The 15017-nt window shown below is 31.2% G+C and overlaps 1 protein-coding gene across 1 annotated transcript; it reads right to left on the reverse strand.

Moving 5' to 3' along the window:
• Positions 1–5473: 5473 nt before the first annotated feature.
• On the reverse strand, positions 5474–8415 carry LOC106333915 (polyribonucleotide nucleotidyltransferase 2, mitochondrial-like). The gene is made up of 11 exons (XM_013772300.1): positions 8189–8415; positions 7890–8024; positions 7647–7823; positions 7448–7573; positions 7253–7346; positions 7102–7148; positions 6892–7029; positions 6664–6817; positions 6453–6578; positions 6028–6158; positions 5474–5945 (listed from the first exon to the last, which is right to left on the reverse strand). Exons 1-11 carry the CDS (start codon positions 8300–8302, stop codon positions 5715–5717), a joined length of 1473 nt encoding a protein of 490 aa, XP_013627754.1. The 5' UTR covers positions 8303–8415; the 3' UTR covers positions 5474–5714.
• Positions 8416–15017: the final 6602 nt, after the last annotated feature.

Below are 15017 nucleotides of genomic sequence, written 5' to 3' on the forward strand. Positions count from 1 at the left end.
TTCATATTTTACATTAATAACCATTGTTTTTATATATCGTCTACAATTCTCTAATTACGTCTATTTGTTCAATTTTTTATATGATATCGAATATTCATCGTAAATAGATGGTTTAAGATGCCAAAAAAATTATTTACTTGGTCAATATAATACATCAAATATTACAAATACATCATTTAGTTAAATAAATAACCATAAACCGAAAATTCATACCCGCGCTGGCACGCGGACCAGGGTCTAGTTTTAATTTAAATGAGGCAATGACACTCCTGTAAACAAGGTCTTATGTTTTAATAGTATACTAGCTTTTGATCCGCGCGCCCGAGCGGATGTACATTTTTCATAAAATTTATAGTTTATATATATTAAATAATATATAAAATACATTTTCCATATTACATATTTGCAGTATTTTGAAAACCGGATAGTATCGGCCTGTCGGCCCGTGACTCGTTCCTCAAATCGATTCTCAGTTGTGCTAAACATCGTATTTAACTTAAACTGGCAAATCTGTGCGTCCGCTAGGGTGTTTGTTTATTATTCATACCATACATATATTTTTTTATTCAGACCATTTTTTTATTGTATTGTGTTATATATTTTTCTTATTGGATGTGTGTTTCATAAGTTAGATAGTAATATTTTTTCAAAAAACTATGTATTAATATAGAGTGTGAATATAATTTGTTTAAAAAAAGGATTGTATCAATTTAAAATTGTATATATTTATTTTATAGCATATCTATGCAGGTATTTTTATACCACATAAATTGAAAAATCAAATATAAATTTGTACATAAAGTAAAGTATACCTAAATATTTTTATCTGAAATTTATTTTGATATTTAATAACATTGACCACCTGAATCTACATATAATCTATTGATTTCATATTTATTAACATTGGGATATACTATTTGATTTTATCATGCATTATCCAATAAATAGATTAACATTATAGCCCAAAAAATAATTGTAAACAAAGCCCATTTTCTAACTGTTTATTTTTTTGGAAAAGTAAAAAAAAAAAACGTGTATCCAAAATTTTTCTTTAACTTTTTGTCCGTTGGCTTACCTCTCTCTCTCTCTCTTATCTCGGCTTCGATTGTCATCTATAGAAAAAATGGATTGAAGAATCAAATCCATACTGAAAGCTACTATTTTATGTTTATCAACTTCATTCACTCAACTAATGTATTTGCCAAGTCAATCGATCTATTTTATCAAATGTTAGAGACTCATGGTTTTTTTTGGATTCAGATTAAACGATTAGTGTTTTCAAGACCTAAACACTTTGATCGTTTCTTTATTATGTCGATAGATCTTTAGTCTCCATGAGTAGATCGGCCATCACGTTTCGACTTTCAAGACATGCAATCAAAAAGTCAAAAACCACATTGATAGAAGACAATCACCCCCATGAAGACAGCTTCTCGTGCTAGAAAGAGTGCTGCAGGGTTTGTCCTTGATTCTGTTTCCATTTTTTTTTTAATTTATGCTTCCAGTCGTATGATTATTACTTATTCACCAGCTAGAAGAAACTTTGTTTCGTTCAATCTTTTTGTGTCCTGTAATGATTTTTCATCAAACAGCTAGTTGTAGGTTTGAGTTAATGGTTGATACTTGTCTCAGGTACAACTTGACCTGCTTGATTTGGGAGTGAGGGGACTTTGGGAGTCATAACTGAGAGTCATTACTATGGAAGGAGAGGCGCAGAGGTATTCTTAGCTATTCTTCTTCTACTTATCTGAATTCAACAATCATAAAAGAAATAGTCACTTGTGAATGCTTCTCATCCGAATTTGATAATGTCAATAGCTTAAGTGTATATATTTTTTTAATATTTTGGTTATTGTATACATTCATGTCTTGTTTCCAACATATCTCTTTGAATTTTCTCTATATGAACTACTCTTACTGGATGTACAGAATTTATACAATATACGGCTGAAGGGAGAAGGACATAAAATCAAGCTGTCAGATATAAAAAAACATGGGGAAGGGACAAAAGACATGGTAAGGCGTTGTTAAAACATTTCTGCCTAAAGATAATATTACAAAAGACAACATGTTAGTCAATGTTGAATGTTTGTGTAGCTCGTGGGATATTTGAAGCTGTCGTATAAGTTGGTTAAAAATGTTGTATCTATTTTTTTTGAAAGTGCTTTATGTTGATCTTTTTATACCATTAAAATATACTGATATTAGACTTTTTTTTTATGTTTCGCATGAAATTGGACGGTATGAAGACCAAATTCAAGATATACAGCTATAAATGAAGAGAAAAACCTTGCTCAGATTATGTGAGAATGCACAGCGGTTAGTAATTACTTATTCATACTATGAAATTCATAGGATGTCAGAAGAATGTTGCATTATATAGAATAAGTTATAAGATTGATAGAACATGGCCTTAAGTTTGGATGTTGTTTATTTTTTGAATAAAGAATATTTAGTTATGATTTTCTGTAATTAATATTCATTGCGTGGAAGTAGGAATCGTTATTTAAATGGTATTTAGTTTTGGAAGGAAATGGCATATTTTGTTTCGATTTTGGGGATGATTAGTAAGTGCTGTGGCTTTGATTTTTTGGTTTTAGAATAATAGTTGTAGATTTTATTGTTGTAGCTGTAGATTAATTATTTGCAGAGCACTAAATATAAAGTTCTAGAAAAATTGATTTCTAAAACTGTTTTGTTTCTTATTTTAGTTTTTATGGCTGTAGCTTTAAATATTTTCTTAAAACATGATTGGTAAACTAAAGTGGATGTAAAAAAAAAGAGCTGTGGAGAACACTCACAACACTTACCAATCACCCCATTTGTATATAGAAAAAAATCAAATGGTATCCTTAATATACTAACAAACAAAATAAAGAATTTTAAAGAAATTATAAATTCGGTAAACCAAAAAAAAACCGACAAACCATAGCTTCATTAGATCAATATACAGAATGTCGGTACGCACAATCAAAACCAATCTAGACAATGTTAATTTGAGTTCATTATATTATGCTTAAGAAATCGTTGATGTGAAGATTGTTGTTTATCATTGTTTGGATATGAAGAAACATGAACTAATCTAAATTATAAATTACATGATCATAGGTTTACGACTGGTCATAGGTTTTACAGGAGTATTGGTTTCAAATAATATAAGGTATGTGCCGGTCGAACTTAATTAAATAGTTTCTATACATGACATAATGGTTTAATAACAATTTTTTGGCACAGGAAATTAATGGATTAGCAAATATGTAAAACTACTGTTTTTGATCGGTGGCAATCTCTTGTAATTATTGAGGAAAATTCAGGGCTAAGTATTAAATGTATTCTTATTTTAATAGTTTAGATATAGATTTAAATTTAAAATATTACATAATTTTTATGGTAATCGATAATATGAGATTATGGAAATTATAGATAACGAAATTCATAATTATATAAATATATTATTTCTATATTAGTTTAAAAATTAAACTAGGACGACTTCATTAATAGTATCTAAGCATAGTATCTAACCAAAGGAGACGGGACATTAAGAAGTTCTTATTTAAGAATCCCAAAAAAACAGGAAAAACTTGCATTAATTTTTTTATTATCAATTTTGTGTTGCAGGGGACTTACATATTAAACCATGTCGGAATTTGATATAACATTGTCGAATAATATCCCTTGAGTTTCCACGTAGTGCCAGGACTTCAAAGCACTCTTATTATAAGGAGCATAGATTTTGAACGCATGGTGTTCCGCCCCGTCACCGGGCACGACATACTTATGAATCACAATGTAATCATTCCTCCCCGCGTGTATGGACCTAATTTACATATCGACACAGGACAGATGCGTTGTTTGTAGACACTCAAGAAGAGCTTCCTCAACACATTGCCAACCATCTTCCAGTTTACGGTCAAAACAAGAACTGGGAATGCCTTGCTAGTTGCTGCATACTCGTTCGCATACGTATATGGCAAGGTGCCGAAAGAGCAAATTTCAGGCTCGAAATTGAAGAAAGACAGGTGAGGTATGCATGGTGGATGAAAGAAAACAGTACAACCAGTGGCAGATCTAGAAAATATTTTGAGTAGGGGCAGAATAAAAATATTTAACTAATAAATAGTATATATTTTTGTTTTACGATGATATATACAAAGTAAACTAAAAATGATAAAGGAATTTTTTTATATAATTTAAGGAAAGAGAATGAAGCCAAATAAGCCCGTCTCAATAATATTATGGGCCCTGAGCAGAGACAAATTTGAGGCATTTTTCTTAAAAGAATTTTTTTTTTTTTAGAAGGGTCCTAATCTAAGCTTAGAAAATGCAAAAAATGTGATGGGCCCTGTGCAAATGTGCCTCCAGCTGCTGGAGTCCAGCATGTGTCCATGGCCGGGCCTGAAGCCGAACCACCTCTCGTGAGGGAAAAAGAAAGTAAAATGGGCAAATAGAGGGAGCTGATGGGGGTTGAACTGAGGTTTGGTGGGGGCAGAATACGGACGGGAACCAACTAAGCTGCAGAGAGTTACATATTTCCTATGCACATAATTTTACTTTTAGCTTTTACTGGGGCAGCTGCCCCCTCCTCATTAGATCCGCCCCTGAGTACAACAGTACTGAAAACGTTCGAATGTTCGAGACCAAATTAGCCAGCAGCGTACTAACACATGTGCTATATGCCTGCAGAAATTATCCGACGAAGTTGCTGCACATATGGGGTTGGTATGTGGCCATGTTTGTCACAAAGAATGTCTCCTTGAATGGTTCTGGAGAAAAAAATGACTGTTCTATGTGCAGAGAGGACCTGCCCTGACTGTGAGATATCAACTTCTTATCACGAGAAAACTAGTTTATGTATTTCCTAATGTTTTCTTGTCAGAAGAAAACTAGTTTATGTATTTCCTAATGTTTTCTGGATAAGTCACCGTTTTCTTCTTCCTTGGTTGCTTTTTGAGGTAATCAATCATCTGATTTTCTATTTGAGTTTATGCTTCAGTTCTTCAACTTCATTATATTTTGTTAAGATTGTGAACTCAGTCTACTTTGCATCTTGGAGTAAGCATTTTGCAGACGTTGTTCACTCAATGTAAACTGTAATGTGATTTGTGTTTCTAAAAGATAGTTTCACTAGCATTGCTATTTTGTTTTCTATAGATAGGAAAAAGGAAATAGTAAACTTATCTAAAACTATTCAGAACCTATCCATATGTTTCCTAATTCGCATAGGAAACATATATCCAGTATTCCTTCCTCCTTTGGAGGATGGATATTGTTAATACCTAACTGAGAAGAAATACATTGAATTCTTTGTGTCCTATATCTTTTGCCAAGATATCCACAAAGCTGATCAAGTATACAGAGAATGAGAGAAAACTGCTCTCTGCTTTCATCAACCACAGCTAGCACTGGCAAGAATTCTGTTATGCCTATTAAAAGAGAGAAGTTGGTGTTGATTATACGGCAAGAGTGATCGGTTGTTAAACTTCCTCCTCAGGTTAAGTTGTAATAATATTCTTGATGAACACACAAGTTGAATGCAATTTTAGGATTCTTAACGATGAATAAAAGGTTTGGAATAAGCAAAGTGACGGTTATAGCTTTATCATCCCGTACATATAGTTTATCACATAAAGGAAAATCTATTTTCTGGCGACAATTCAAGAACTTGAAAGCTTCAAATGATTACCTGTTTCATCTTCAATCCTTTTTTTTTTTGGTCAAACATCTTCAATCCTTCTTTCCTTATAATAAGAAGTTTCTTTTGGGGAATTTATCGCTTGCTCCATGTGGTCAAGAATTTGAAGATGGGCTTGACGTCCATACTTTAAAGCTTCACCAATGACATCTAACGAGAGTAGAGTTGACTTTGCATCCAACTGAATTGCTGTTATACCATTTCGTGTACCAGCAATTTTGAAATCCATTTCTCCCAAGTCATTTTCTAAACCCTGAAAAACAAGTTATCTCTATGAACTCAACTCAACCAGAAAAATCATTACATAAATTGAAGAAAAAAGTAAACCAACTTACCGATGTATCAGTTATTATACGGTAGTTCTCTAGCTGTCCGTTGGATGTCTCCATATCAGTGACAAGACCTATAGAGACACCTGCAACATGACTTTTTATAGGAACTCCAGCGTCCATCAAAGCTATACTACCTGAGAAGCAAAACCATTTTAGATATGAAGTTTAAGTATGAAGTTACAAAATTAACATATGGCCGGTCCTAGTCACAGCCCGATGAAAATTGGCTTTAGCCTCCAAATTTTATAGAATTACTGTATTATACAGACATGCTTCTAAATTGCCAAAAAAAATTTTTAATAAGATTCATTTTAAAATGTTTATGGCACTCGAAATTTCAAGAACAGATAAGGAACTTAAAACCTTATAAAAATAGGCTAACTGTAAAAAAACTATTACGCGTATGACGTATTCAAATTGATGGGTACCTCCACAAACACTTGTTGTCGATGAAGAGCCATCTGAGGCTAACACCTCTGAGTTAAGGTGAATAGCATATGGAAAATCTCTTTGAGAGGGAATGACAGCAAGCAAGGCTTTCTCAGTAAACATTCCTACCACACATAAAAGAAAACAAAAGAATACTGAAAACTATTTGGAGCATATTGAAAGATAAAGCTGTGAAACTATGGAACATACCGTCGCCAATTTCGAGCCATCGACGTGAAAAAATGTCTACGATATGATTTGTACAAAATGGTGGAAAATCATAATCAACACGAAAACTTTTTCTTGGGAGCACGTCAACGCTTTGTGTTTCTCCAGGTTTACCAATTGATGCAGTGCATAATACCTTTAAAGACAACCAGGTTTGAGTAAGAGTAGACAAAATAATTACACTTGACGTTTCGTTCAACACAAAATAACCTGTGTCTCTCCGCATGACATAAGTGATGACCCATGCAACGTATGTAAATAACCAGCTTCACAGTGTAGTGGTCTTATTTGGTGAATACTTCTCCCGTCAAATCTGTTGACGTCCGATATAGTTTCTGTACAATGTGCCTGTGACAAACATAAATATGGTAAACATATATATTAGCTATATTAAAGCAAATCCTTATCTACATGACTAACCTGCCCTAGAGCAACCTCACGTCCACTGTGATTTGATGATTGAGTTCCTACAAAAATAAAATATGAATGAAACCGTGGAAGAAGTATTAGCTAGCCACACACATTTTGTGTGTGGAAACAGATTAAAATCACTAAAAGTAGTGAAAATAACTTGTATCCTGAAAATTCTTGGAATTCGATGTGTCTTTCTTGTCCATCTGATAACGTTCTCTCAGCTTTACTTGAGAGTCAATGCATTTAACAGCCTACACAAAAGTAGAACGCCAAGTCGCCAATATATATTAAATTGTTTTTTTTTAGCAAAAAAATGTACGGAGGATTTACAGAATTTGTGTAACCTAGCTACCTCTAGCTGAGCTAGCTTTAGATTAGCTGTTAGATCGCTCTCTGAGATCTCACTAGCTACCAGGTCAGCCATGATAGGGTTTTGACGTGTGCATACGTATAACAAATTGATATCACTTCTACGTTGCTGCATAAATTTGAAATCATCAATGATACTAAAAAATAAATAGGAGGATACTGAAACTGTGTCTCAAGTTTACCTCGTCAATGGTAGGATTTATTGTGATATTTTCATTAATCCTTCCAATACGGATGACTCCTATAGGTCCAGCCTGAGTGATATTCAGTTTCATAAGAGCAGCTGAAGTTGCAATAATCGCCATTAACTCAGCATCAGCTTCATGTTTCCAGTTTGTTTTTAAAACACATACATTTACCTACAAACACAATAATTATGATCCTGAAAATGAACAATTTGTATGTTAAAGTAACAATTACTATACCATAACGTTAGCGGGGAATCCAGCAGTAAATAATGGTCTTATCGACCTGTCAATAATATGAGAACACATGATCTCTCGATCAGTTGGGTCATGAGATCTCCATCTTTCACCATATCTAGTCTCATCGTAATAAACCTTGAAACAAAAAGTATCCATAACTAAATATCGTAGATGATTAGTATAATCCATATCCAAGTTAAAACGTATTTTTAAGAAACACTAAGATCTGAAGAGTCACCTTTCTTTCTTTTCTTATGATTTTTAGGAAACCAATTAAGAGTTAGATAAGTTTAACGCACCTGTAAGAAGTTATCATCATTGTATTTGTCGTGGGACATGATAATCTTGGATCGTACTGTAGTGCCATCCATGTGACACAACACAGAACCGTGATTTTTTTCATCGTCTATCATCTCAAGGCTAATTATGCTAGATCCAAGCTGGAATGCTTCAATGACAGGCGGGTTAAGGGCGTTGGATCTAGTCCGCGTACGCCGAGTAAAAGAAGAAAAAGCTCTTATCTTAGATGCAACCCTCATCAGAAACTCAGCTCCTATACAGAGAAAATTAAAACTATAAGACAAAACCAAAGTCGTAATCAGACTAAAACTAAAAACGCTATAAACCAATTCTACAAATAACTAGAATCAAATAGTATTTATTCGACAGAAGTGAGATCGGGAATGTATAAACGGACCTGGAGCGTGACGCTCCGGACAAGTTACTTTCGATTCCAAGACTATCAGTTGACGAGACACACCAATAGTTAGTCTTGACTTGATGCAAGATCGAAGAATAGACAACGCCATTGTTTATCCTTTCTTTTTCTTTTCACTGGTAACACTTTCAGTTAAATTAAAGCGATGAGTACAAGGGAGGTCTAAATAAATGCCCAAACTTTAAATAAGGGAGATTAGGGTTTGTATGGTTTTTTCTTTAATAATAGGGTTTATATAGGAATAAATTTTATGTTTATCCTCTGACGTTATTGGAATCAGGGGTTTGAGAGAATTTAGTGGAGTTTAGGTGGAATTTGAAGATTTTGTTTGAAAATTGAAGATTTTGGTGAGAATTTATTTGTGTGATTATCTTTAAAAATTCAAAGCGTTTGCTGACCCAATAAAAAAAAAAATTCAAAGCGTTGCTATTTTTAAAAGAAAACACAAAATGACTTCGCTCCAGTTGCTATTGGATTACTAGCTAGATAAATCTCAGCCACATTAGTAAGGCGTATTAAGTAAATCAGGAAGTGTTATGGCAGTTTCAGGACTGATATTATTGGCTTTGGTCAAATTCCAGTCTAGTTATGTATGGGTTTGAATAAACCAATTTAGTTGGATGATTCAAGCGGAGGTGAGTCACGACCACCATAGCTGTTATCTCCAGTTATGGCCCTTGTTGTTATTTAAGGACTTGTGATATATAGCTACAGAGCTTAAGAAAGTGATTGAGCTGATTCGTGAAGCTCCACTTCAAGCTGGTTATACTCTAGTTTTCTTCAGTTATATTCATTCCAAGTTACAGAGAGTTTGACAACATATCTAAGCTCCTATATTTAACTTCAGGGTTAGAGTTATGTAACTTTTTCATTGTGGTCACTGGTCAGTTCTGCTTCTCTATACAGAACCTCGAACAAAGGTGTCCATCAAGCTATAAGCAAAATTAGAAAAAAAACAAAAGGATTGTGTTAAACATGCGACGACACAATCCGAGACTATTGTAAGGCATAGTTGGAAACACAAGGAACATGAATAAAATCTTGATGCACGTGTCATAAAATTTTGTTTGCTTTCTCGCTTTCCCTGGCTAAATCATTCAACAGCTCCGAATCTCTCATAATTTTCTTCAACTTGTATTTGTATGGCCACCGCATACTGTTTCCCCAACCAGATAAGCAGGAGGATCCAGTAGCTTGATCAATGTGATCTGCAATTCGTTCTTGATAATTCTGTTAATCCTACTTCCTTCTTTGTCCACTATGTTGTTCTTGTGATCAAATTAACCACAAGTCAAGCTGCCTAGCCTTAGCACAGAGAATCCATCTAAGATACATAAATAAATCGATAAACTAAGAAAATTCAGAAAAGAAGCAAGGATTTAAATCGAGAAAACATAACGTGCTCAGTTGCTCAGTGAAGCTAGTTAATGTCCTGGTATTTGTGTACGTGAAATTTTAACCACAAATCATTTTCAGATAATTCCGAATAATTTCTGAGATGTTTTATTTGGTGAAAAGTATTTGATAGATTTTTTTTTAAATGATAAATCCAATAGGCAAGGATTTAAGATGATAAGATAATATTATCAAAATATGAGATTTTGAGAAAAAAATATCAAAATTTTCTTATTTCTTTAACAAAAAATAAGATAATATTTATAAATACTAGATTCAATAATATGAGATTTTGAAGAAAAAAATGAAATCTTACCAAATCACTATCATGAAATCATATGAGTAGAAAACTTCATCTAATAAATAGTTATATTAAATATATAAAAATGATTGTTTATATTATTTTTTTGCCATCTATAGATTGTTTATATTTATTTACTATAGATGATTATAAATAAATAACAATAATTGTTTTGAATTATATTTCAGGGTCAATTTAATTATATACGTAACATGTAAAACGCAAATAACATACACTGGAAATTGCTGTCACTGATCACACTACAATTGATCGCCACATTTGATCAGTCATGCAAAAACAGGTAATGAACAACATTTTAATCGATGCTGCTCGTCGCTACTAGGGACTGGCATGTGAAAAGAACCTTAGTAGATGGACCTTCAGTTTCATAGGCCTTAGAGCTGGTCGGGGTTGTGACAAATTAAAGAAAACTATTTTTTAAAAAAAATTTAAGCATTCAATACGTTTTCCTTTTTTCGTATGAAGTAAAAAAAATTAGTAGAAACTAAAAATGAAATATCCCATATCTATTAATAGAAAAACATTTTAAGGCTCCAAATGGTGATCAAGGGAATGGGTGGGAATAGCTAATTCCTTAGCATTCCTTATAATTTTCACCATTTACAAAGAATATTTGTTACTTATGATTCCTTAACATTCCTTAAGATTTAAGGAATAAAAGACTACAATTATTCCTTGACAAAATGGAAGAGGAATAGATTTTCATTTTATTTTATTCCATTTTATTCCTTTTTTCCTATTCCTTTTATTCCTTTTATGGTTACCAGTTAGAGCCTTATAATCAGTAGTTTGTACTAACTAAAAAAATGTCATGCTGAGTTGTTACGTAAATGGAATGCTATTTTTGCTTACTTCATATTATATAGTATGTCCATTATGGAATGCGGCTTGAGAATCAATTGAGAATTTTGTTACTCCAAAATTACATTGCTAGGAAATGTTATATTATATAGTATGTCCATTATGGACCATTCATTTATCAAATTGAAATTATTATATATTTTTTCCTTAAATAAAACCTGCAGAATTACCTAATGTGATTAAGATATATATGACAATTAATTATTTTAAATAATAAATGTTTGTTAACAATCTGTATATTTTCTATCATTTTTGTTTAATTATTTATTATTAAAATAAATTACATAATTACATTAATCATATAATAAAAATTTAGATTTTTTTGATAAATGTTGTATTTAAAAATTTTCAAAACTAGTATAAATTACTAAAACTCTTAAAATTTTCACATAAACTTTTGTAATCAAGGTTTATTTTTTTTCTATAATAAGATACAATGATTATAAAATCATATGAATAAATAATTGTATTTTAATAGGTGTTTATGCTAATATATATACATATATATTTCATATCGTTTAAATTAAACTATACATCATATGAAGATACATACTTATATTTTGATATATGCGTTGAACATATATTGAAAAGTTAATATTTTAATTTTGAAATCTTCATTGTTTTTTTTAAATGATTATAAATTATTTAAACCACTAAACATTTCACATTAAAAAAAAAAATCGTTGGTGTAAAATTTTGCTATACAAATATGCAAATAATCATAAAATCATATGAGTAGAACCTCATTTAATAAATATATATATTAAAAGTATACTATATATCTATGTTAATATCATTTAGATTTAATTATATATCTATCATATACGATAGATAAGCTTGATTATTTTGATTTATTTACCCTAAAATGATTGCGAATAAACAAGAGTGGTCATTTGATTTATATGCGCACGCCAATTTATTATATAATAGTAACTGATTTCTTAGTTATTTAATATATCCTTTAGATACTAAAGCACAAGTCACATGACCAATCAAATCATCAAATTCTGCCACATAATTAGTGTTTACAAAAATAAAGGAAAAAATCATTTAAAACAAAATGATGATTAGAAAAAAAAAATGTAACTACCCACTATCTTCTTTCTAATTCATCCACGATTTCTTTTCCATACTCATATCCTATTTTCTTGAACTTGACAAACAATTAACAACGAAACGCCCCATTGAAAACAGAATATGAGTGTCTATACTCCAATTTTAAAAACCGGAGTCAAAATAGCACAAAGCTTTCTTTCTAAAATTCATCCAAAACCACTTCGATATCACGATCTCTAAACCGTTTCGGCATCTTCTATTGTAATACTCACGCTGAACTTCACCGCTTCACCTTTCCTAGCTATCCCTAGACTCTCTTGGATCATTTATTCATCTACTTATCTGATTCATCGATTTTAAGTAGTTTCATTTGGTAGAGGTTTAGACACATCTCTTCATCTCAATTCGATCGTCTAATATCTTCAACTATTTCATTTTTTTGCAGAAACAAACCGAAGATGCCATTAGATTATACTCACGTTTCCCAACTGAAGCTTTGTAGAAAAAACAAATTCTCCGATCTTGCTATATGTTTTGGTTAGTGCTTAATCATCCAGTCATTATTACTCCAGTGTGTTCCTGTTTATGTTGTGGTTAACATAGATTTTTTTCTCTGCTCTGAAAGTATTGGTGTTTCTAGGGTTCATCTTCACTAAAGTAGGAAAGATACTATTCAATGTCTCCAAACCCATAAACGTTCAATACATGAATCTCTATAGACTTTTTGTTGTACTCAAAACATTTCTAACATATTGTTCAGGCATTAGAAGCAGATGAGACGTTACAAGAAAAAAAAGAACAGCAAATGAGCTCTCAAAGAGTCATATAATTCTTCTAACATGGAGCTGCAAAACCACCTTTGAATGGAATTCTTCTAACATGGAGCTGCAAACCCACCTTTCAGTGGAGTTGCTAATTCCCAAAGTCAGATTTCTTCAGTCAATGTAAATGTCAATTAATAATATGCGTTTGTGATTGTATAAGTGTCAATAAATCTTGAAAATTTTACGCAAGGTGTCAATTAAGAATATATTTCTTTCCAAATGCCATTAACAAATGTTTGATGTTTTAGTCATATCTAATGTATGATGTATTATTTTGATTTAAAAACTATAGCAGCATGCTTACATAGTAAGTATCACATATTTTCAAACTTACGTGTAAAATAATTTTGATTACTCAAATTATTTTACATTCTTAACTTTTGATTTACTTTCATAGAATGATGTTTATGTCTTACATGCTGTTTTTTTCTTTACTGTTTTTAGTGTTTTGATTGGATTTGTAAAACTGTTTTTAAACTTTGATTTGTAAAATTGTTTGTAGATTAAAATGTTGAATGAACTACTGGACTTTAGATGCTAAAGACAAATTGCTCATATTCATATACATGTTAAGAATTAGCGGAAAAAAAAGACTGGAAGGGCAAGACAGAAAGAAGTAATCAAGAAAGTTTCAAACCAATAATTGTATTGAAGTCTTTAAAAAGAATATTTGTATTGAACAATGTAATTTATATCAATATATAAGAAATTTAAACAGATCTAACTTAATTTTCATGTCTACGGTTAATTAACGATAATTGTGCTAATGTTTTTATGTTTACTTTTACTTTGCTTTTGCTAAGTTTTACACATGGGTTTACCACAAAATTTTTACACACGAAAACTATGTGTATATATGTAACTAAAATTTATTTGTAAGAAAGAATAATAAGGAATCACTAGTAATTATTATTTTGTTATTTCATAATATGCAGAAAAACATAAAATAAGTAATAAATATAAAATATTTATTCTGCATAAGGCGCGGATCTTAACCTAAGTATGTATCTTTTATTTTAAATCTTAAACATTTTCTAAATCTCAGGCCAAAACAAAATAACGAAATGAGAATAAACTCAAAAATCAATATTTATATAGAGCAAAAACCAAAATAAAAAAATGACACAAAAATGAAAAAAAATATTGAAGATAGATAAGATTGGCACGTGAACATAAATTTCTAATAACCATAATTAACTTTTAAATTGTTAAATCATGATACAAAATCGAGCTAGCATAGTTTCATTGTAACCAAATGGTAGGCCTGAGATTCTTCGGCCTAAACGTTAGGTTCTTATGCGATAAGTGATTTTTTGACCTAAATTATTTTTAAAAATGAGATCAGCTCATTAGTAAACAAATTATGTAATTAACAAAAAAATATTTAAATAAATTGTTTAAGGGTAAAAAATATTAATTCGATCAAGAACATAAATTTTATTTTTCCATACGATATTTCTTAAATAATTTTCATATAAAATCACCATGCGTAAGAAGCAGGTCTTATCCTAGTTTTAGTTTATAACACTTAACACATCTTTCGATTTTGTAACAACAAATCAAATCAAATCTTCATATAAGATCAAGCAAAAGCAAACACAGGATCAGATTAAAATAAAACGAGAATTGGAATATCAAATAATAAGGTGATTTTATATTCTATTTCAAATAATCATTTGAAACTAATTACAATCATGAAAATCATTATTGATTAGTGGCATGTAGAAAGACCAGGGAATAAAAGCCAGCCTGTTTTTTTTCAGTTTAATGACATATTTTCAATCACTCATAAGGACTCAATCATACATGTTTGTTTCTTCATGGTGGTTAGTACCACTTTGGCACTTCACAACTTAAACTCAATTCTCCAATCTCCATTAAATTCTTTAAAAAAGAATTAAATCATGAAGAATGTACGGAATTATATAAACATAACATAATCATTTAAATTT

The sequence above is a fragment of the Brassica oleracea genome, chromosome C3, assembly GCF_000695525.1.
Source record: "Brassica oleracea var. oleracea cultivar TO1000 chromosome C3, BOL, whole genome shotgun sequence".
Classification (NCBI taxonomy): domain Eukaryota; kingdom Viridiplantae; phylum Streptophyta; class Magnoliopsida; order Brassicales; family Brassicaceae; genus Brassica; species Brassica oleracea.

Excerpts from the sequence above, each read along its gene's own strand:
- LOC106333915 (XM_013772300.1), bottom strand. The coding sequence starts at position 8,302 with ATGATAGACGATGAAAAAAATCACGGTTCTGTGTTGTGTCACATGGAT. Across the intron at positions 7,347-7,447 it reads TAAAGCTAGCTCAGCTAGAG|GCTGTTAAATGCATTGACTC; the intron begins GTAGCTAGGTTA and ends ACTTTTGTGTAG. Across the intron at positions 6,818-6,891 it reads TGTCATGCGGAGAGACACAG|GTATTATGCACTGCATCAAT; the intron begins GTTATTTTGTGT and ends TTGTCTTTAAAG.